Here is a 25,963-nt window from a genome sequence, read left to right on the forward strand (position 1 = left end):
TTGTTAATTGCCGCCAATTAAAGTAAATAATGAGATGGCACAGTGGTAGGGGAGAAGGCAAGTGACGTGAGGGGCAAAGGTGGATGCGAGCGCGTGGTGTAAGCGGAGAGACGGAAACTGGTCACCGTAGTACCGAGAATGGTGATTTAGTGAGGGAACAGCAGGCGGCGCCCGATTATTTTTGGTTTTAGCCGTGGTGGCCATTATTTTTGGTCTCCCGCTCGCCGCAACTTGGAGGCCAGAAATTTAGTGTGACCGAGTTCAAGTGTGCAAAAAGCTTTGCCATTCTACGAAACCGGACACCACACTCAATGACGAACGAATTGCAAAGATTTTCCATACCTAACGATTATTTTTCTATCGAATTCCAATGACTATGTTAATATTTCATATGCGGATGATGAACAGTCAACAATAAGAAATAAAATGTTATTGAAAGTATATATATATATATATATATATATATATATATATATATATATATAGGAAATGTTACATCACAAATATTTGGCTAGATAAGATTAAAATAAAAACTTACATGATGCATTATTTAATTTGTGTTGTTGTCATTTTGAATAAAATATATTACATACATAAAATAATTTCGGAAGAAAACATTTTTTGCTTTTAATTAAAAAATCAAACTTTGTCTAATGATTGTTATTAAAACATAGCGGGCTGGAAATTATATACTGGGAATTATAATTAAATACAGATGTGTATTTCAGTTAATGTATACTTTAACATTGATACCAACATGACTGTCTATTAAGCAATTAAGAGATAGTCATATTAGTATTGATTTACTTAGTATATTGTACATTATATTGGGAGAACGAAATGAAATATATATATATATATATATATATATATATATATATCCAGTCCCAGATGTGAAAGATTATTGTGCGAAGATAGTATGTTATGAAATGGGAGGATAAGCGGATATGAGTACTCTAGGATGGAAAAAAAGCGACGGCACTTTGAGGAAAATGAAATAAATGATGGAGAATCACCCCTCACCGACACACCAGCCGGCCCGTCAGGCGTTTTTATTAATTCCTCTCGGATACAATTAGTTGGTCTATTCGTCAGACGCTTTTCATTAACTCCCCCTTTCTACCGCTCTTTTACCGACTCTGTATCCCTTTTCCGTCCTGTCATGTACGTTATCTCTTTTTTCATCTATCATCTGTCTCTTTTGCCTTTCTCTTCTTAAGAGAACTAACTCTATGGAAAAATAATAGTTTTTATCATTATTTTAATATTTCCAGAAGTTATATAATTTATAGTTGATATTTATGATACACTATATGACTACATGATAAAAACGAAGCAGTAGTAATGAATCTTTATAGTCAGACGCGAACGATGCGTCGAGCCTAAGGTAAAGAGCGAGAAGTAAAAGTGAAGATTTTGAAGATGATAGAGATGAAATAACCGGTCCATCAATGAGAAGGATGGAAAACGATGGCCGAGCGCGTTGGATCGTTAATGGAAATTAAATAAAAGAGAATCGAATGAACTGTAACTCAAAATTGTGTTCGCCTGATAAAAACAAAGAATCGACGACTGCTGTGTTGGAACGGCTGGCGGCATGAAAGGAAAGATAAAGAGGGAAGGAGAGTCACGCGAGAAGGTTTGCGAATAGAGAATGCGGGAGCGAGGGGAACGACAGAGAAGACCAGGGAAGAGAAGAGGGTAGTCTCGTTTCGTGGCCGGGACGTGAAGGGGTTGAGGATGAGGGGACGCGGGCGGCAGAAGGATCGACGTAGAAATGGAGGAATTGGAGGAGTGGAAGTCGACTGTGGGCCGGGGTGGCGACCGGAGAAATACGTATCCTGTTAGTTTTACACTGTGGCTCCAATTGATTCGAAATCGATTGTCGTTCGAACGATTTTCAATTGATCGATTACGGAGGGTAGCTCGGAAAGAGGGGCACAGCCACCCTCCACGCTGTATCACGAGCAACAGAGAGAAATAGAAAGAGAAATAAAGAGAGAAACGGAAAGAGTAGGTCTGAAATAGAGAAAGATAGGAAAAGGAAAGAAGAGAGAGAAAGAGAGAGAATTTGGCCTGCGGGAGGACTTACTCTAAGCCCACGCCAATTGCATCCCGTTTTTTACGCCCGCTTGTTTCAACGTGCCTTTACGGTCGCCCGACCATTTTCTTCCGCTCTCATCCTTCCGTTTCTCCTCAGAGCGCTACTTTAATTTTTCGCCGTCTTGCCTGAATTTCTTCTCTGAGCCTCCGTACCACTCATTGTCACTTTACAACTATTCGTTTTCTCATCACCTTTCGGCTTTCGGACTTATCATGATAAGTGATAAGAATCTAATAAGTTATTCTTGTTGAGTTAGTGACAAGGGGCAAATAAAATTAATTGCTATTTTTTATATTTCATTGATGCTTTGTCAATACATATCATTTTTATGTTTTAATATGTAGAGCTAAATTATATTTAGAATTATTACCAATAATATTGTTAAATTAATAATAATCGAATATATATGGATACATATATCCTATTTGTTGAAGTAAATAAATTACTCTGAGAATATTTTGTTATTTTATACTGCGCACAAATTTGTTGAGAAGATTAAAATAAAAATGAGCATCAATAAGATTTTTATAAAAATAGAATTTGTAACATTCTATGGTTGAGATAAAGATTTGTTTATTACAGACAAAGCAACAGAAAGTCATTGAATCGTAGCCGCTTTCATCATTAAATGTGTACAACTGGTCTGTTACGATCCATGTTAATTAAATCAGTCGATGAATATATTGAAAATGTACAAGTATACGAGCACCTCTGTATCTGTTTAAATGTAATTCTACACCTCGGAATACCTGAAACTTTACATCATAGAGATCCTCGTATAATTTGTCTTTTTAGTCTTTTGATAAATAGGAATTATCATTGTTTTAACCCGAGAATATTTTCATATTTGGGACAGAGTGGAAAATTGTCCACGTCAATAATATTAGATTTTTGAATGAAGAAATAAGAATTTATTGAATTTATTGTCATCTTTTTTCGTAATGCACACAAGTAATATACAAATACAAAACTTTAATAAATTTATAAAAATATATATTTTTGTAAATTATACTTAATATTAAATGAATAATTTAATGCGTATAAAAAGTAAATTCTTGCAATTTTTTACTTCTAATTAAAAAATAATGTTTATAAGAATATAAACTTATTTTTAATGATTAGCTTTTAATTAAACATTTCGAGTATTTACATATATAATTATAATAACTTGTTATAATATAAATTAAAGTAAAAAAAAGTAGCAAAAAATATTCATATCAATATCAAATGCAATAAATAAATTACTAGTAATAAAAAATATACTTTCAAAAAGATACTGCGATTGCCGAATGGAAAGATAACTTTCTGATGAATTTCTGATGACAGGCAAGATTTCTGTTGCAAGGCCAGTGCTCATAGCTTCACAAGACAACACGCGGAGAACAAAGGCTAAAGGCGCGACGCGGTGGAATCGTTGAAACGAGAGACTCCAGTGAAACCCGGAAATAATGAAAGGGTGTTTATCCAGAATTAGGTCTGATCCTCGTTTCTGGTCCAACCCCCGTGGTACCACCATAGTCCATCGCTCGCTCATTCAGACAAATTAGCCCGATGGCGGCTCTTTGTAGTCGTACAATTCAAAGCGCGTGTTACTTTTACTCGTTCGCATTCATGTTGGCAGAGCTCTTCAACACTTCATTTGGATCTCGGTGCCTTGCCAGAGAAATATAAAGGACCTATCCCTTTACTTTTCAAAGTACGAAGGAGAGTATATTTCTTGTTCATTCTTTTTTCTTCCTTTCCGCGCGAGCTAGCGGCCATCCATCTCGAATTATCATCCGTGTGCAAGATTCTGCATAAAAGTTTGTTCTTCTCGATCGTTTGTACCGTAAAAAGAAATGAAATAAAATTGAGATAATAAGACTCTTCTTCTGACATAAGAATACATCTCAGAATCTTTCTATTATGATAACATTGACACATTAAATACTGCGTGACACAATGACCTCTTATGGCATCTTAGAAAATATTGAAAATTAGAAAGATTAAAAAGATCTTATAATTATAAATAAGTAAACATCTAAAAAAATAAATAACTATTACATTAATATCACATTTAATTATTTTATTATAATTTTTTGTTTATACAGCTTAATGTTTATGAAACATTTTCTTTCTATCGACTTTATTCTATTATTGATTAATATTATTGATTAATTTTCTTTCTGAATTTGCTTCTTCGAACAAAGAAATATAAACATTCTTATTTTTTAACAGAAAGTTAAATGTGAGATCACATTAAACAACGTTGTTGGAAAAATATGATAAAATAAGGAAAAATCAATATTACTATGAATAATCGTCAGCTATATATTTGTGCTGTTTATGAAAAGATAAATTTTCTATATATATATATATATATATATATATATGAAAATTACGAATAGAAGTCGATTATTCAGCGAGTATTTCACGTAACACCACTACATACCGGAAAGTTGCCATTGCTGCAATTACAAGAGACTCTGCAAATTCTATGCTTACCCTACAGTTACGTCTAAGATTGGAGGTGTAATTACAAATTGTGTTCTCGCATGAGTACATGTTATATCCCTCAGCGATTCATGGAATTCGTGCGCTACTGATAACGTCAAATTAATACAATGCCTTAATTATATTGTCGCAATAGTGTTCGTTGTCATAGCAGAAACTGCAGCATCTGACATATCAAAATTGTTAGGCACATAAATGCATTAATTAATTTTCACATTAACACCTTTAAAACTTAATATTTATATGTTGGTGATGCAGTTTAATATATATCGATGTTTGTAAAATGTTTATACATATAAATGAAAAATTATTGAAATGAGAAAATATTTTCACACACTATATACGTAAAGAAGTTTTTAATAACGACAAAATTCACAAAAATTTTTGAAATAAATTAAATACGACAGCTGCAGTGATATTAATTTGCATTATTATTTAACATCAGTTATTTTTATAATATCCGAATATCTGGATGCTCTCATCCGTATGCATTTTTTTGTAGATTATTTTTATTTTTTGTGTGGAATATTTCAAATAAAAATCAATATATTCTATACGCAATTTAATGAAAACGTCATGATACTTATTAGAACATTCTATTTGCGTGATATTTGTTGTTTTCGTAAAGATACAAAAAATGTTTCTTTAATTGAAAAATGAGAACAAAAATGACAAGAGATATTTACAATTGATTGCACTTTATTGACCTGTTGTAATGTTCTTGTCTATTGATTTTTCCAAGTCTCAGCACACTCTTCGCCATTTGGTTTATTGATGACCATGCTTATTTGGCCGTGTGCCTAACGGTCAGGAAATTTCTAAATAGATCCGTAAACACCATAAAGCGCGGGTTCCGCTCGATGCCAACGAAGTGGACTGCGTCGATCCATTAATCTTAAGAATTAAAAGAAAATTAATTACAGTTGTTGCAACTTGAGTGGGCTCTGCTGATGGATGATGAGAAACGGCGAGATGTTAGCCGACGGAAGAAGAGCAGAGAAATGGGAAAGGGATCAAGATGAAGCGAACTGACATTTCGCCTTATACATTCCGCGGAATTTTCTTCAGATCTTAAATATTATTTTCAATGATATAATTAACACATGGATATTGCTTATACTTTTAATAAGCAATACTTTTTATTCTTATTTAAATAATAATTACTAGAAATTAAATAAATATGGATTACTAAGAAATATATAATAATATTTTATTATCATCTTTTAATTAAACGTATACTAAAAGCATTTTTTAATTACTATTATCTGTATATAAAAATTGTAGAAAAGTTCTTATATCTTATATAAAAATTTTTTTTACACAATTTTTTTCATATTTGCTACAAATGTAGTCTCTTATTAATAGACGCGCTTATTTATGTGACACGAACGCTTTGATTCTGTATTACATACATCACATGTATTACATATATCACATATTTATTTCCTTGTGATGTCCTTTTTGATATAACTGACCGAATATTTATCAAGGGATGAGAGAAGAGGCGCCGATGGCGTTTCTGTGGGATAGAAATCGACGGGTCTGTTAAACCGAACACGGATCTATCCGCTTTGATGGGATATCTCTCTTCTGTTCGGCCTTATTTCCTTTCTCTTTCTATGTTCGCCGGGACAGGTTAAATATTCAGTTCCGGCGGGTTAAGGATTCAGGAAGGGTGCGGCCCTCGATGTCGCTCGCCTCGCGTTACGTCCCGTATAAAGGAACACGAAAATCCGTTCCTCGTGAATTACAGCGACGGCTTGTCCCATCCGTTATCCGAGCCACCCCCGTTTCCCGGTAATTAACTATCAATTCGTTGGAGATCGGAACTCGACACAATTATATTTTGAACCATAACTATTTTTTTTATATCCATGATATCGTTTATAGACTTATGTTTCGTTTCAAAATCGCTAAATCCAAAACGATCAAAGTACATTTAAAAAGTTGAAATTAAATTGAACAACTATTTTCTCTAAAAAAATAACCTTTATGGATTAATACAAAATTTATTTAAAAACGAGATAAAATTATTATTTTTTACAAAATATTTATTACACATTCAAAATTAAAGTATATTTGTACAAATGTTGTTGAATAATTTGCAAAATTTGTATTTATAGATCCAGATATATCTTTGATAAAGTTTGTTTATATTTATTAGACATTGACTTAAACAATAATTAACTATTAAAATATGTGATTATTATACTGTACTGTAGCAATTTACTGTAGTATTTTGTTTCATTTTTATATTATTATTTTGTTTCATGTTTATATTTTTATATTATTATGTTACAACAAATTTTTATGATTTGTAATATTTTATTTTTTATAACAGAATAATGTAGAAATTAAAATAATTAATTTTAGATGTCCTATTTAAATTATAATTGATGTATAGAATCTAAAAAAAGTTCAAAATATTTGTCAGTTCAAAATATTATCCTAATAATTCTTAACATCTTTCTGTTAAAATAAAAATATTTGTTTAAAAAAATTATTACATTTAAGATAATATTGGCAATCTTTTATACAAAAAAATAAAATTAATACAAAATAATTAATACAAAATAAAATTTTTTATTGATTTTATTGATTTTCATATTAAATGATACTTTTTGTGATATAAGTAATTGTATAGATAATGATGCTTATTATTATTAATTTGTTCTTTAAAATTTTTTTTGTATAGAATACGGTATAAATTTTTCACAACTTATATTTAGTACGTATATTTAATACGAATAAGTAAATCAGGAAAACGGAGATATCGTAGTTGTAGGACGTTTAAATATTCCCCTCATTTCTTATTCAGAGTATATTTCATCCCTTCATTCATTCATTCGTTTGCTCCTCCGTACATATACATATTCTTTGGATAGAATCGACTTCAAACACACACATACATATACATACACACTACTCTACTTCTTATATGAAAGAGGGATAAAGAAGGAAGAGACTAGACTACCCTCCTTAACGTACTGAAAAATCTGGAAGATTTGTGCGACGCACATCTGCATTTTAATTATTCTGAATAATTTCTTGCATAATCTTTATCCTGCAAACTTGGTAGGGTTAGTTTTTCCATCCCTTCTTTTCTTCATAAAATTCTATAATGTTTAATATTTTAGATTCTTTAAAATGCACTTGAATTTATTTATTCTTTAATTTAATCTTTCTTAAATTATTTTTTATATTAATAGAATATGATAAACAATTTCCTTTCAAATATAAAAACAATTTAAACAATATGTATAATGTATGCAATAACAATATGTATAAGTGTACAATATAACAATTACATACAATATAACAATTAAATGTATAAAAGGATGTTTATCGTAACATTGATTAAATATTAATAATATTAGTCAGGTAATAATCACAGATTAATCTTAGCTTTTTTATGAGGTTTTTGCTTTTACATGATATTTTATATTTTTTATTAACCAGATGCATTTATCACAGTCCAAAGGATGGATGAGACTTCACGGTGCGACCCTACTGCCGCCGCGTTATTTTTTCCCTTCGCTGAATATTTGTCTCTATCCAACGAAGAAAGGGTTGGTAAGCGGATCGCACCGGAAGGGTGTCAGCCGCTTATTAAAAAAACCTTTTGGTCTTAGACGTGATTTTATCTTCTTCCCCTGCTTTTATGGACAATGCACAATCATTAAAACTCACTATAGAAAATTATTTTAAAAGCTAAAGCGTATTGTTAAGAAAAATAAGAAAATCTTACGTGTTGTTAGCAAAAAAACTGCATTAATGTAATACCAATTTTAGGAAAAATTTAAATGTTCTTAAAAAAACTTTTAAGAATCTGATCTTTAAAAGATAATGTATAAAACTTTTCATTATTATCATATGGAAATGTTCTTAAATGACTTTTTAAACAATTCAAAAAATTATACACAAAAGAATAATTTTATTAGAAATTAGATTTTCAGAAATATAACAGTTCAAAAATAGAAAAATATACTTTAAAAAATATAATAAATTTTTCATACAATATCATGTTACTTTATTAATAGATAATATTTATCAGCAACAGCCGATTTAAAAATTTTTCATGTTTATTATTTTTTTAAAGGTAAGATTACTGAAAAGAAAGATTATTGAAAATCTATAAAAGTATCAAATTGTTTTTAATAATTTGTAAGTAAGATTCACTTTTTTATATCTTTTTGTAATTTATTTTTATTCAAACAAAGATTACTTGTAAATAATGATCTTTAACATCTGGAAAACAGTATACAAGTTAGTTATAAGAAAGAATTTATGAAATACTGTCCCTCGATACACGGGCTAGTTCAAAAGCGTCATTATCCGAAAGACTGAATGGCGAACCATGCTTAAGTCATCCGTTTTTCGGTGACCTCGATGGCTTCTGCACCCAGGGATCCCAAGGGTGGCTTAATCCTGCAGGACCTAGTAGAGGGCATTAGGGATAGTGAGCAAGTCCGGAAGGGGTGAGGTGCTGGCTGACGGTAGGTGTGTCCCGCGAAGTAGGTATCTATTAAGGAGCGTAGCAGAGGAGCTGGTTGTTCGGGCTAAAACTTGTACCTACTCCGAGGAACTTTGTGTGAAATGCGCCTCGAGCACATCCTGCCGCGTCTCCTTCATCCTGTCTTCCATATTAACGGTCGCACCACCCTCTACCGTACTTTGCCGTCACCTTCGTCTTACTTCTCACCCGCTCCCAGCACCGTCTTCCTCTTCGTTTTCTCGTGACTCCTATGCTGCTCGATGCAGGGAAGGTTTTCGTTGCGCGGTCGCGCAATTCGCGATTTTAGCGACGACGATGCGTTACGTGTGTGTTCATGGAATAGATGTAAATTGTTGAATTATCCCGGTTACGTGGCGCCCAACGTGAAGTTTAAGTAGCAATTACCGTCAATTCGGCATTTTGTGACGGTGAGTCTGAAATGGGGAGAATGTTGCATTTAAGTTTACATCGCGTATATATTAATATCAGATATATATTAATATCTGTGCATATACATATTCAAAGGTACAAAATAATAAAAAGCAGAGATGAGAGTTACGTTTTAATATTGTAAAAATGTTGTAAAATAGAAAAGTTAAAAATGGCACTTTAATTATAAATATCTATTTTGTTAAAAATATAAAAGTATTTTTAATTATTTTGAAAGATGTAAACATTTTCATGTATTATTTTCTTCTCTAAATTTGCAATTTCATGTCTTTCACAGCTTGCAATTCAGCTCGATCATGTATCTAATTGCACATGAAAAGAGAGGTTCGTGAATTTCGTATGCCGATCGCGGAGAGCGGTCCGTTGGACAACAGCCTAATTCCTGAAGTTCGGAGTAATTCGCAGGAGGAACGGCCAGATTGTTGATGAATGGACGAGGTTTGTCGAAATCAAACAATCAGCTCTGCCGAGTCGAGCGAAAGATTATTTCTGGCAACCACCCGCAAAAATTAAAGCGTTTGCCCTCCGGCCGCCAATTTGACCCCGCTTAGCACTGTCCAGCCATCCACAACTTGTCTGCGAAAGGAGAGTCCACGGTCACTTCGCTTGACCGAGTTAGCTAACAGTTTGTGTCGCTGATGGAATAATGGTCCATTTGGGATGCACGTGCTGCCGCAGTACCCTCCTTTCACCTCGTCGCTCGCTGTCGCACGTATTTACATGTAATCTCATACAATTAATATTTATGTCGGTTCTACTTTGCTATGTTCTACTTCGCAGCTACTCAAAAGCTGCATTTGAGCATATGTATATTTTTAAACTCGATGAAATTCTGTTGCATAAATTCTGTTGGAATAATATATAGAAAGATCCAAGATGTAATATCCAAGAAAAAATATTATATTTTATAATTGAACAATGACACGTTATAATTTAATTATAGTTATATCATATATAGTATATAAATTTTCTTATTCATATTCTTGTTATTATAATATTATGGACGTGAAAGGGAAAAATAATAAACGCGCTAATTAAATGATATATCAATTTTCTCAACAACATAATTCTATACGTCTTCGATCTTATGTATTTAATAAGTTTTTAAAGTTTTTCTAAATAATTAATGATTAATTAATGATTAATAATTTACTAATTGAATTAAAAATTTAATTCAAATATCTTTTATAAAATAAGTATGAAGAAACATTTTAGACATCTGGGTGAATTTCGCTTCAAGGGGAAGATTTTTCGTCATAATCTGCGGTAATGCTACAGCGATACTTAGTAATAAGAGTATCATATGTCGAGTATGAGGTGTAGCGAGCATCAGGGACGGTTGAATCTCTCGATGGAAGAGCTGCTGCAAAAGGGAGTTCAAGGACCGAACCCCGGCGCTTTTATACGCCGTGGCCGTAAATACTTCAACACTGACGCGTGCAATATTAAAGGTGCAAAAGCTGTATGTACGGCCATCATTCGAGTACTCGACGAGCGGGCGAGCGGGGGCGCGTCCGAAGGCGCTTACACACGCGTGGAACCATCCCTCGCGCGTATACACGTGCATGCACACGCGCACAACTCGAAGATTTATGTTGCTTATCTTCGCGTACGAAAGGCGCGGACGTTTACGGGCGTACGGAAAATCATTTACTCTGGCATCGATTTCCCCGCGTCTCTGACGCGCTTTCCTGCCATTCGGCTTTAACGATTCATTTGCAACGCCCGACGCGGCTCGCTCGACTCTTATTTCACGAAATGAGAAGAACAGTGTGCGTGATGCTCGCAGATGCGTTCTTAGCGAATGGACGACGGAATCGCCGCGCTTTTTCACGCGCGTGAAAATACGACTCTACGGAATTATTAGGAGACTCGGACGGTTTTATTTCCTTTTTCTTGATTTCGTTTTCCTACTCGACTTCCGTGACCCGCTATGTAGAACACAATCGTGCATGCTGATTTATGAGCGTGAGTAAGGACAAGCTGCGATTATTTTTTTAGGCAGCCACTTTCGAGGTGAATTATTGTTCTTCGTGCTACGTCGAGGATTCTACGGTAATCTTGATCGCGCGGGGCATCGTATAGCCGGTTTGTATACTTATTTTCACCGGTTATCTCGTTGTTGATACTCCTACGTAGAAGCGGAACGGTAATGAATATTTGATGCATGTTTGCATCGTATATCATTTGTGTTGGAAAGCTGTGATTTTAATATTTAAAAATAGTCGCCATTCCACGATGAATTTTATAATTATTGGACTTTCATCGGAAATTGGATATCTGTCTCTCTGATCTACGTTGAACGTAACGTAACATTGGATCAATATCTGTAGATCTAGGCGAAATGCGTATAACGATGTTATACAATCGCTCTGATAACTCAAATTTATTAGTGATAGCAAAAATAGATAAAAAAATCTTATTCATTTTAGACTAATAATTTTATTCTAAAATAATTTTATTCTAAATACAGTTATATTTTTATATTATTTTAACGACGATTATTTTTTATTTTACATATATTAAGAGCAAATAATTACATTTTTTTATACATTTTTAATACTAGAAACTCTTATAAAATGTTCTGACCTTTTCATTTAAGATAATTTTTTCATATATACGGATACAGATATAGATATTTTCATTTTTCTATAATTTCTAAGAGATGATCTTATCTACACACACACACACACACACACACACACACACACACACACACACACACACACACACACACACACACACACACACACACAGAAAAGAGTTGTATCCATCAAGATTTGTGGAACATTAATCTTCCAAATAGAATTTCTCACAGAGTTACATAAAACTTCTTTAACAGCATTTTTCTTCAAGTTGTTTTACGTGTATGCATATCCGTTTGCCTATGTAATGCGAAAACGCGTTATTCAGTGTCACGTAAACATGCATTTTTCGAATTTTGTACGCGACTAGTAAAACCGTCCTTTAATAACATGCAAATTACATTGGCACTCATCGGAAATGTTTTACAAATGAAGGAGGAGCTTAAACGTTTATTGGATTTTGTGCTGACAGCCACATCCTGTTTCCTTTTCACAGAATTTTTACATACATATTTACTAAAAATAAACATTTGATAAAAAAAGCATAAACTTTTGAAAGGTATTTATTTTTATCTGCACATTCTTATTGATAATACTGCATTATATTGCATTATCGCATTTGTTCAATGTTCTTACGAATACTTATATGAAAAGGTTTATGGATGATAAATTTCTTAGACTTCAGCAAATTTAACGTGGATATTCGTAGAAGACATTTGAGAAACTATATTTATGTTATACTATAGACTCTGCCAGGGTTTCTTAACGGAAGCACAAGAAAATACTGGCATTTGCCAAATTCTCCGGTTGCTTCTTGGTACGTAACTTCGCGTAAATGATCATCGCAATATATCAGTGCCCTGTTTCCTCTTGTTCAATAATATGGACATTATGCATAATAAATTTTAATATATTTGTAAATCGTAATATTAATATATAAATACGTATAAATTTATTAATTTATTAATAAGATAATTGTTATACAATCTAAAGTGTGTTATGCTTTGCTTAATCAAATATAATTTCTTTTATAAACGGATATACCTATTACTTCATTTATTATTTTTATTATTAATTTTATTTACATTTATTTGAATTTTCATTTTAGTGTATTATCTTCACTAATTATGTAGATTATATATAACTGTTGAGTTTTGTATTTCTTTAAATATTGATAAAAATGTTTCTTATCACGGATAAAATTATCATCTGCTAGCATTGATGCAGCAACTACGATGAATGGCTGATGCAATTAAAATGACAAACCAGGTCTGCTTTGCAAATATCACTGCGACAGCAAATATCCATTAATTGAAACGTACCATGTAAATAACAAATAATCTTTCGATTGGAAATATATTAGTATCAATAACACATAACGGAAAATCTAAGATATGTATATTTAACTTATTTATTATAAACTTAGATTCTATTATACTGCTTGTATAAATAATTTATACAAAAAGATTATACTTTAAAAATAAATTATATTTTTCTGAATGATGTAATTATTTATATTTTTAAATTATTTTAAAGTTAAGAAAATATCTGCATGCAATGTCTTTGATGTTTATTAAAATTTTATTTTATTTATTACATATGCTTCTCTGGAAGATACATTAATTGTAGGGAATTAATTACATAACTCAATTTGATTTAAATTTATTAGAATATCATCTAGTGGAAAAGTTATTTAAAACATTAGTTGTTTATTCATTCTATTTTGGTAAAACATGGAACATAAACAAGTTTGTGCATTTTAGTAATTTTTTTTAAAGGATTTAATACAGCACTTCAAAACTTCAAAGATACACTGAGGCTAGGCAAAATTATTCTTAGCATCTTCTGTAAAGGTAATAACCAAAATTCATTTTTCTTTTATTTTGATCTCAAAAGGTTCTAGTTCGGAAGTTTATCACGCTTTAAAAATGTCTCCTGAAAGTAAGCAACAGCATACGATATGTGTTGCGGGTTTTTCTACTGAAAGTCTTTTCTACTGAAATTTTCTACATGCAAAAAGATTTAGCCGGAAAACAAGCTTTCTTGAATACATGCTTGAATAAGCTTTTTTGTAAATTTAATGAAAGGAAATTATAAAGATATTCAAAATAAAACTTTGTTACTTTTTTTTTATTAACAATATAATGATACAATTTTATTAACTATCTTTATATTAAAATATTAAAATTTTAAAAAGAGTTAAATATGTTATTATATATTATTATATTATAATATTAAAAATATGATAATAAAGATTTACACATATATTGAAGTTTTGTTAGTAAATTTTTTGCGATACACCAAATTTTGATAATTTGCCGCAAGTTCTGATAATATAAACTTGTAACGTGATATCAACAATTGCATTCGCGTGCAGCGAATGTGAAGAAAGGCGCGGCTATTGCGTTTCATTTCACGAGTCATTTGTCCCACGACGAGTACTTCGTTCACCGCAGGGCTCGCATAATGTAAATGGTGGGACGTCGTTTAACTGAATAGCTTTATTTACTCATCTTTATCGTAACGCAAGCAGACACATGCATCGTATCAGGGAAAAATGGAGAAAGATATGAGCTTGTCATGAGAAGAGAAGGATGGTAGGGGGTGGTGAGGATGCAAAGGTGCGACAACAGCGAGGCTGGATTCGGGGGACGGATGCGATATATCTACGACGAAGGAGTCGACTTGATTAATTGTATATTTATGTATCAGCCCACTTAACCGAGCCGGTAGTTTTCTTCGTAAGTCCCGACCTGCCTCTCGTAGACCTTCGGACTTTGTACGACGTGGAGTTCCGCCTTGTCTTAACGTTGAAATAATGCAGGCGAAATAAGGTCGGCTAAAATGTTTAGAGAACTAAGCGCGGCACTAGACCTTAAATCACCGCGCGACGACGTCTCCCTTTTCTATTCTGCTCGCTCACAACCTTTTCCATCTTCCTCTTTCGTCACCACTTCTCTCTGCTTCTCTTTCTCTCGGTTTCTTCGCCATCTCTCTTGTCCTTACTTTTCTTTGTTTTTGCACAACCATCTCGTTCCATGCCTCCCCTTACAAAGAGACCTGAAGACCGATCTGAACTTTAAAAAGCTTCACGAGTCCCGAGCGTAAACTTCTTGATTCGCGAGGTATTAGCGGCTGGATACAAAAATTAATTAGAGACATCGTTCTGTGTACAAATTGACAAACTGAAATTCTTTACTTCATTATTCATTGACCGTTTTCCGTTAAATTGTTTCGTACTTTGTTAATTAAGAAAATTGTGAAAATAAAAATTTAATTTTACGTAACTATAAAAATGCATATGTAAGGTAATATTTTATTACAATAATTTATTATCCAAATTTCATAATTTAAAAAATTATATATATATATATATATATATATAATTAACAATATATAAGTAACAATAAATATATTAATAACATATATATAATTGTAATTTTAAAATAATTTTATAATATGTTAGTTAATTATTACCATAAAATTATTATTTATGGAGCAAATAGAAATATTATTTCTTTTTCTTAGAGAAAAAAAATTAGATTATTATTAAAGAAACTACGTGATAAAATATAAAATACTCAATGTGAAAGAAAAAGAAATATTATTTTGTGACTGTGTACTATTTCAGAACTTAGTTTGACGTAAAAGCTCCGCATGAAATGAAGATTATTGCACCTCGCGATAATGTCTTCAAGACGAAGTGTAAGAAAAAAGATGCCGGTGTAAAATTTAAGATTATCTTAGTTTTCGGAGTTTCTGGATGGGGTACGTTCGGAAAAGAGATTCCAGAGAAGATTACGAAAACCGTTTCGGGACGAACGGAATCATCATGCTTCTTGGAGCTCGCGAGGATATCCACAGAGAAAAGGGATTCCACTGCAGACTACTGAGACGAAGGTACTAGATTGTAGCGTGGCACGCGTCGCTTAGCGTGAATTCCAGAACGGACGGAGAACGAGGGGAGGGAAGTCGGATGGCAAACGAATCGTTTAGGATTCCACGCGGTATCTTTCAACTTTCTCGTTCTCAGTCTCTGCTGCTCTCGAGAAAACAGTCTTGTCGCGCTTGCACGATTTATAAGTCATCCTGTTCTCCGCGTCGTATTATTAAAGACGACAAATTCCACGAATATCACCGTTAACGTGATTATTGCTTAGGTGATATCGCGATAGAATTTTACACAACTTTTATCATAAATTACTTATTTGATGCAAGATGATTAGGTAAGATAAAGATGTTAAGTGTATGTGTTGTAACTAGATAAACATTTCAATATACATTTTTATAAAAGTAATTTTATAAAATATTTAGCCTGTGTAAAAAGAATAAATAGCAACTAGTTGAACCCTTTGAAGTAGCGGCAAATTTACGTTACCTTTTATAAGTAACGCTTCAAAGTTTACTTTATTCTAGCTTTAGCAAACTTCCTTCATCTTGACTTTCATAATTTCCAGATGAGTTAATTACCGTCTACTTGTGTACACTTCTAGCAGATCTTAATTCGCTCTTGATTTACTCGCACAATTTGATAATATCAAGAGGCGATGTATTGCATATATGTTTAATATCACCAATAGCTATGCACTTCTTGTTGCATAAATATTTCAGATTTCTATTTCAACTAGCAAATGTTATTCTTCTTCATTGAATGTGTGATATTTAGTAACATAACTTTTACATTTAATTGAATATTAAAAAAATCTTTAGTATTTATACATATTTTGATTATATAATTTAACACTTAATCTAATTAATTAGTCAATGTCACGCTATAACATTAATAAAAATCAGTAATAATAATTGTTAAAGAAGTGTATTTAATACATTAATTAAACAAATATATATATATATATATATATATATAATGCAATTATAATAAATAATAACAGTTTTATATATTATATATATATATATATATATATATACACATAACTGTTTAATTTGCCTAAACTTATTTAAATTATTTATTATAATTGTACTTGCTTGAAATAAGTGGAAAAAGTCAGTAAAGCAAATATAGATTTTATTCCAATTTATATAAATTGATTATGTAACTTAATATTCCATTAATCAAAGAGCGTACAAAGGCATACAATATTAAATCGTTTTATTTACGTTAATGGATATTTCCCGTCATTGCATTTTTCATGTTTGTACAATAAATACGAACACAATTGTGCGCTGAATGCATTATTTACGTTTTCAGAAATATCATTTACCGGCGAGTATTTTACGATGAAATATTTCACGAAGCAGAAGAGTTATCGTAAAACCACAAGAGCATCTGCACGTTATAGATTATGAATCCATACGCATAGAAATGGCTACAATTTCAAGTAATTAATTATGCGACTCTAACTCGCAGTTAATAGTAACGAATCTGTTATCATGAATTCTGTTAAATTATAAGCAACATGTACTATACTGCTAATTCACATATTAAAATATTTCACAGTGAATATAACGACTATATGTTATTTGGTATCATTAATTATTATATCATAGATATTATAAATCATAGATATTATAAATAATATATTAAACGTTAGTAACATTTTAAAAAGATACTTTGTACAAAGATAGATTCAATAAATAAAATTGCAGACAAATCAATGAGAATGCAATCAGTAAATGGTTAATCGACGATTGCATTAAAACAAATTGTTTAAGTTGTAGCAATTTCGGGTCCCCGATGGCTAATATCCGGATAATGAAACGAGGTGCCTTCGTCTCATCGGACTCAAGAAGGGTGAGAGAATAAGAGGGATGGAATAAGGGCGGGAAGGCGAAGAGCGCAAGGTTGGAAAATGTGAAGTCAGCCGCGACGAAAAGCGATTGATAAGAAAGTAAAAAGAAATTAAAAAATGATTCTTACTATAAAAAATTAAAATATAATTTATATTTATCCGACAGTACAAACATGTCATTAGTTAATGATCGAATGAATAATACAATAAGATGAAAATTTCAATTAATGAGCTGTACCTATATCACATTAGCAATTCTCAGCCAAATACAACTATCTATTATCTCATATATGTATATTATGCATTTTAATCTGATTCGTATATTTTAATGCATAAAATTTTATTTTATCTTCTAGTAAATATTCCTGTATATTTTAATTATATAAATTTTATCTTATATAAATTTCACATGCGCAAATTTATCTTTTATTTTTTATTATTCAATTAAAATTTAAAAAAATTAAATTTAAATAAATTTAAATGTGATTCATAAATAAAAAAATTAATGTGATTTTAAAATTTAATAGGATAATTATAAATTAAATTTAATTAAAAAAAATTAATATAAATTAATATTCCTCACTATTGCCGAAAAAAAGAAAAGAATTGAGACTCATTTGTTAGATCGCAGACAGGAATCGAAATCACATTTTGAAACTGCGCATTGCGAAACGTGTTTGAGGCGAGTATTGTAAGTATACTTGACTTAATTTTCATTCATGGGGTATTCAACGCCGGCAGGAATTTCAAACCATTAAGCACTCGCTATCTTTCGACGAGTTCGCCTTGCGTAACATAAAGAGAACGCTTATAATCGTGGTCTATGCGATAGTTAAACAGTACGCACCCTCTCATACTCATCCACTTTCTTCTATACTGCTACTACCCCTTTTGAACGAGACTTCCTTCTCAACGGTTCACAACCGAAACCCTCCCACTTCCCTGCACCCGATGCCAAACCGTCTACCAACCTCTCCTCCTCTCATCGTCCTCGTGTCAGAATTATTCCGTATAATTATATTCGTTTCGGAACGACACCCTCGGGGCTCGAAATTGAAATTAAGCTTTCTTGCTTTTACACGGAAGGAAGAGAGAGAGAGAGAGAGAGAGAGAGAGAGGGGGGGAGGAGAAGGACAGAATAGAGAACAGAAAGAGATGAGCGGATACGAAGACGGAGAAAGATCGTGCAGCAAGAGCGGTAGGAGAGAGTTCTCTCGCGTCTTCTCCGCGACGAGCCGACTACGGTTTTCTGTAGCCGCGAGCTAAGGCTCCGCTCCCTGCCCTTAGCTCCTGTTTTTCCGCTTGCCCTACCCCCAAATCCGCACGTCTTAATCTTCCCTGGAATTTCAGTGCTCTCCCTCCGGCTATGCAAAGGACTTTACGGAGGGATCGACCGTTCGTCATGCTCTTCTACGTATCTAGAAATAAGACGTCTATATTACGCGCCCAATTTTGTATTTTCAGTCGTGAAGTTTGATCATGAGTTTGATTGATTTATCTATTTCAGGAATATATTATCTATGCTAACGTTGTGACAAATTAATGTAATGATGCAAGCTTCCTATATATTTAACTATTTTATTCAATAATAATTAATGGTAGTTAATTAATTTATTTTATTACTAAAATCTATTGCTTATTTCTGATAATACTTGAGCATAATAATTATAAATTTTCTGATTGTATATTCTATGTTCAATAAAATGTAAATAAATTTTCTTTTGCATACTCGCTCAGTTAATAATTCATAAAGTATTTATACATAAGAAAGATTGTTGGATTCGAGAACGAATATATCCAAACACCTTCCAAATTTTCCACTATAGCGATTTTCTTATTCTTCTTTCGACAGTCTCCTTCTTTGATTGCCTCGCTTCCTTCGCTCAGTTCCTAGCAAAACACGTTTAAACTCGCAATTATTTAAGGTAGTTCACGGTTTCGTACTGCAAAACAAGACCGCGGAGACAGAGACTAGTAGCGGGAAACTGGCGACTGTTGCTGTTACTTCTTGCTGATCCTATTTTATCGTGGTATATTGTTGCATGCTGTACTAATGTCATGCGGTTATGAAGGATAGAATGCTGTAACTTTAAGCGCGCTTTAACGACATCTTAACGATATCTTAAATTCATTACTTATCTTATCACGATAATATGACCCCCAAGATTAAGTCAATTAAAAAATTATAAAATTTTTTCTTCTACTAAAGAAGATATAATACTGTAGAATTTCCCTGTTATATAAAATGTAATCATTAATAACGCTTAATTTGTAGTATTATATTTGCATACTCATTTTATAGAATAATTATAGTAATAAATATATAATTTGTGAAACAATTTGTATACTCATTATGTCGTAATAATTAATTAATAATTAATATATAATATATTAAAATAATATTTAGCCTTCATAATTGTTTTACATTTATGACTTTCATTTTTATCGTTCTACTATAACTCTACTTATATTGTGAGGATTAAGTATAAAGAGATTATTATTAAATGCAAAGTTAAATTTTTAACTTCTCGCTGCATATTGACTAAGTTGTGAGATTCGTGGTATTGGCATAGGCTACAATTTATTTTTAATGAATACAACCATAGCTATCGTGGCCCCCAACTTAGTTTCTTGCTGATCAGCAGAAATTAGCATAGTCAATTTATGTTGGCCTATAAATAACATGTTTATCGTAATAATTTATGTGCATCGCGATGTATCCTATCGACATTTACGCGAACCGAATTTTAGGTCGGAAAAAGATGAATGTATTTTATCCCGCGTTGCGAAAACACATATGATAATATTTTGACCAAACTGTACATGTATCATTGTAATTTTATCATATAAAGAAACCGCTAATCTTAAAAATACATTCCTTCTTGTTTTAAAATGCGAACTCTATTAACTATGCTTATTAATATGCTTCCAGATATGATTTTGTTGAAAGAAATATAATGAAAATTGGTAAAATAAATAGCTATTTTAATAAAATCGTTAAATATATAGCTTAAATTTGCATCAGCATGAATCGGGGATGAAGATAAAATCACGATATATTACTGTTTTTCACCGCATGCATCAGCAATTGATAAAATCAAATGTTGATCAAGATTTTATGCGTAAATCCTAATAAATTGAATATATGTTATACAAATTCGAAAACGTTGTGTAAGTTATTAAATATCTGTCATTTCATTGATATATATTTCTGATTCTAGAGCAATAAATAAAACTAGCATCTTTGCAAATGTAATAGTACGATATTTGCAATTAATTTAAATATATGTATATATATATATATATATATATATATATATATATATATATATAAAACTTTTATAAATAAATTGTAACATATATTTAAAATATTAATTATATATTTATATTTTCATGCGAAATTCTCCTGAGAGAAGAGATAAAATATGTGTTTCATCAGAAAGTTCATAAATGGAGACGTACGAGTTCTATACTCTTTTATAGCGAATTTATGGAAAATTATACTAGGTTTCCTGTCAAGTTAGAAAGCTCTCGTCCGGAAAGCGATCTATCGCATCTATCAGGAATATGCCGTGAGACCACGCATAATGATCGAAAAGACCTGGTTAGCTGCAAAATTGTGCCGCGGTCTCTCGTGGAATTGCCGTTTACGCACAATCGATGCGTCTCCATCGGTTTGCCATCGCCTCTGCGTGTTCGTAATTGCACACGCGATCACGTATGTATGTGCATACGCGTACGTGAACGCGTCGCGGATTCGGAAAACGCGCGAGAGAGAGAGAGAGGGGGGGAGAGGGGGGAAGGGGAGAGATGAAGACAGAAAGAGAGAAAGGGAAGGTGAAGATAGAGAGAAATCCATATGAGGAGAGGCAGAGAGGATGTGTGGACCGGGCTTTCTCTCACGTGCGAGTGCGAGCGATGCAAGCAAAATAGGAGCGTACGATATGCAGCCATTTGCATATATATAGGGTCATTATAAATATACCGACTCCCTACAACCATGTCTCTCCATCGTCCAGCCCATCAGGAGCAGAGGCAGCTCACAAACTGTCCGATTGCTCCGCTTATCCGTTATTGCGCCCGTCGCCTTTGCTGTCACCACCTCTGCGCTTCGGGACGTTCCCAGGTCTCAGCGGTCGTTCCGGCTCTGAACAAGCGTTTTTCATGGATATTATAAGTACCGCGGCTGCGGTACTTCCCTGCGCGAAACACATCCGGCGAGATTGCACGGCACACCGGCTGAAGTGTTAATTACGGCGTTATCGCCGCCAGAAGCCACGTTTGTTTGTTGTGCATTTCTTGGCGAATTTCACGGCAATAGTGTTGCGAAATGTTCTAGATGATATTTTCGTTAAATATTCGTAGAAGATCTTTAGATGCTAGTTACAAATGTTACATGTACAAATAATTTTATGCAAAATAACAAAATCTGATACTGATTGTGTTAATGCAATTAAATTAAATTTTCAAATTTTTATTTTTTGATAATATCTAATATAATGGACAAATACAAAAGGAGAGATACATATAAAAATTAATATTTTTTAATAATTTTAATATATATATATATATATATATATATATATATATATATGAGACAAACTTTATAATTTTTAAATAAATTTATAAAAAAATTGAGGAAAAGATGTTTTGATACAAATAATATTTAGAATTCTCTATGCCGTGTCATGCCGTGTATATCGATTATGGTAGAAAAAATACCTCAAAATGCAGAGGTGTAAACACACGTGCTGCCATGCGACCGACACACGCACGCGATACGTCGTCCTCGATTATTCACAACTCGACGAAGTCGATAAGAACGCTTCATGCGAAAGCGATAAGTGCAAATCGCTTTGACCACTACGGCGCAGAGAAAAAAAATCACAAAGCATCGACAAGCGGATGTAACGACTGCGCTTGCATGACATGTGAAAAGCCCCCTAATGGTGCATCTACTTCCACATATTATCGCAGCCTTTGGGAGCCACGGAAAAATATCTCGACGCCGAGCGACCGTAATCTTGCAACGGCTGCATTATAACACGGATGCTGCTACGAGCGCGCTGCTTGCGCGGGTGCATCCTATTAACATATTCACCAGCAACGAGTAGTAAACTCTTTTCTCCGCGTACGCGGGCACGAAACGGCGCTATAAATGGTACGTTGATGGGTTTGCGCCGAGCGCGTCAACGCTTGCGCCCCGAGTTAGGGGTAGATGCGCATTACAAATGCTAATGGGGAGCGCATAGTAGATGTTCCGCATAGAATACATTACCGTCTCGTTCCTCAGTCATTAGCCACGAAAATACGAAATTTCCTGGGCGCAATGTGTACACCGTATCTATCGTACTCGTGAACCTGCTCGTTGATGGCAACCCGATGGAAGACTACCGACCGCGGGCGCTCTGAATTATAGATGAGTCGCGAATAGCATTTAAAGTCTTTACAATTGTCGATTTTGCCTTCGTTGATCCGCGTCATATCTGTATTTTTCTTTTGCTGTCCAATGACAATAAAAACTTGATTACAGAGAATATTTTAATAAAAAAATATATCCGTGGCAATTTCTTTTATTTTTACACATTGACATTTAAAGAGAGACTAGTAAAGTAATGAATATTCGGTACAAAAAAGAATAAGTCTGTAAATTTATATTTACATGTGAAATAAGTAATAAAATAAATGTTTTATTGGAAATAAATTATCTTTATATGTAACTTTAGTAATTACGTTACAATACCATAAATTTGATAAATATCTGGATATTTTACTTTAATAACACTTTTATATTATACTATTTGCATCACAATTATAAAATAATTATCTCAATTACAAATAAAAATAATTGTTACATAAAAAATATTAGCAATTGGTTCAGTAATTATTCGACCAATTTCTAAAAGACGAAATTTCCATGGAAGCATGAGCGTGAACGTTGCGAGATTACTGAGTGGTTCGATGGGAATTTATTAATGAATTAATTACAAGCATGTGTGTGATTTCCTTCTACGACGATAACCGCCAGCAATTTTTAATTAACACGTGTGATAAAGGGAGCCAAATGACCAGTACTGATCGATTCATTGGCGCATTAACCACATGCCTTTGGTTACATCTTTTTCTTAGTGAATTAACACAGAATGGAGAGAAAAATATTTATATCTTCTTTGAGATGTTTATAATCGAATAATATACTTTACTTTTATAATATTTTTAAAAATATCTTATCACATAATTATTTAGGATAGCCTTAAAACTAGAACGTATTAATAGATTATTTATTATTGTATATTATCTATTTTCAATATAAAGGATAATGTAGTATAATCTAAAAAAAAAAAAAAAAAGAATTCGTGTCACGTTTGAAAAACAAAAAATCGAACCAAAAAGAACAAAAAGATATACATGATGACATCAACAACGGAAGTAACAGTAACTATTTCCGCACGAGAAACGGCGCTCTGCGCGCCCTCGGCCTCGGGATCGTCTGACCTACCCTCTCTTCCACCACTTCGAACGAAGGAAGGAACGAGCCAGACTCCTACCCTTTGCCACCCACTCGCCCCTCCAGCCTGACGGACCACCCCTCCAGTTACCGCTGCCGCCGCCGCTGCCGCCGTCGTCGCCACCACCACCGCGATACATTGCGATACAGGGTTCTTGTCTCCACGCTGCCTATCTACGTGCAGGACCAGCGCTCCACCAAATCCATAGTCCATTACACCCTTGGCTACGAGACGTCGCGTCACACCACCACCCCGTATCCGCCTGTACATCCGCCATTATCATTTTTTTATCCGCCGCTTGTAACTCGCGCCGTGACACCTTCTCCCTCACCGCCACGCCAATACCTATACAATCACCAGTAAAGCATAAACACAACACGGTATCAGGACGCACGCGTACAAACAACCACGCTTACGAACCGGCACGCGCCCCCCGTCCCTCGTCGTTCTTCGGTACTCGTCCGAGAGACCTTGTTACGAAAGGTGTTTGCGAAAGTGACGGTGTTTTTCGGTAGTGCGTGACAGCAAATTCGGCGATTGTGACAAGATGCTTTGAGTGCGTATATCAAGTGATTATTTTGGTGTGGCAACGTAACATCCTTCCAAAAACACGCGTTATAGAATTGGGATCTATCTGCGGAGTAGTGCTTCTGCCCGACGGCTAAATGTCTTTTATGGCCTAGCGAGGAATACAAGGATTTCTGAGATTTTCAGTGATATTATTAATCATCGACATTACTGACTTAAATATATTAATTAATGCTGACTTATTTAACGTATAAAGATTATTTATATTATTTTAATTATCATAAGACAAAAAAATAACATTAAATTAAATCTTATGAAGATATCGCGGAAAAGATCCTGATATTTTGAAAACAATTTATTTTATGTTCTTAAGAATTTGAATAAGAAACGTTGATTGATATCTGGTTTGTGCATATCGAGATAAAAGGATTTATATTTTGAAGCAGCTGCGACAATCTTTGGATAATTCGATTGACGGGATAAGCGCGCACCTGATACCCCACGCAGTCTCTCGTACATCTCGACTTCTTCTCATCATTTAATCGATTTACTCACCGAATCATGTTCCACCCTTTTGTCTTGATTATCCGCTCGTATATCTTGCCGCAACACAATTAAATTTCTAAGCGCACAAGCGACGACATTTATCCAATTCCGGCCCAATCTCGTTCTAGAAGTGAGAAGTGATCGAAACAGACTTTCCCTCGTTACCATCAACTTGTGTTAACATATAAACATCAGCTCGATATCTCGGAAATTTGCGTGTTTGTGACGCGCGGGGCCTGTTTAAAATTCACGACGCCGAGATTTCATAAAAACTTCGGGCGCGACGTTGACAACGAGACGCAGGGTGAAAGTAGTTAAACTCAAGCTAGTACGAGCCACGTGAAACTGGTCGCTACTTCACCGGGTCGCACAGATCCTGGAGGCTTGAAAGCCCCTGGTTTCCCGCGCATAGCACGAGCGAAGCACACACAACCACCCCAACCAACCAACCGACGAGTCGACCCACCGCCACCAACCCCTACACACAACAACCCAACGAAGCA

At 33.5% G+C, this 25,963-nt stretch overlaps 2 protein-coding genes across 16 annotated transcripts in view; one reads left to right on the forward strand and one right to left on the reverse strand.

The window, feature by feature from the left end:
• LOC105424743 (cytotoxic granule-associated RNA binding protein tiar-1-like) overlaps nt 1–15,853 on the forward strand; it is a 106,368-nt gene extending 90,515 nt beyond the window's left edge. The window contains exon 4 of one of the 2 annotated variants that reach the window (XM_089085306.1): nt 15,759–15,853. In XM_089085306.1, coding sequence (XP_088941432.1) covers nt 15,759–15,770 — 12 coding nt within the window. In that variant the 3' untranslated portion in view covers nt 15,771–15,853. Of the gene's footprint in view, nt 1–9,819; nt 9,943–15,758 lie in introns of those variants that run through there. The other variant, XM_089085305.1, reaches the window with a different exon arrangement.
• The window catches only part of LOC112552453 (uncharacterized), a 61,945-nt gene extending 35,991 nt beyond the window's left edge, over nt 1–25,954 (reverse strand). For 2 of the 14 annotated variants that reach the window (XR_016141367.1, XM_089085299.1), the window contains exons 1-2: nt 25,470–25,951; nt 24,377–24,731 (exon numbers count right to left, since the gene is read on the reverse strand). Coding sequence is in view for 3 of the 14 variants with exons in the window: in XM_089085299.1 (XP_088941425.1) it covers nt 24,377–24,656 (280 nt within the window). In the remaining 11 variants the exon portion in view is untranslated. Of the gene's footprint in view, nt 1–4,242; nt 5,492–7,123; nt 8,254–8,641; nt 9,527–17,070; nt 19,296–24,376; nt 24,732–24,806; nt 25,066–25,469 lie in introns of those variants that run through there. The other 12 variants (XR_016141373.1, XR_016141372.1, XR_016141375.1 and 9 more) reach the window with 12 other exon arrangements.
• Between the last annotated feature and the right edge of the window lie 9 nt (nt 25,955–25,963).

This window comes from Pogonomyrmex barbatus, unplaced genomic scaffold (assembly GCF_055798465.1).
Source record: "Pogonomyrmex barbatus isolate J1 unplaced genomic scaffold, ASM5579846v1 scaffold1, whole genome shotgun sequence".
Lineage (NCBI taxonomy): Eukaryota > Metazoa > Arthropoda > Insecta > Hymenoptera > Formicidae > Pogonomyrmex > Pogonomyrmex barbatus.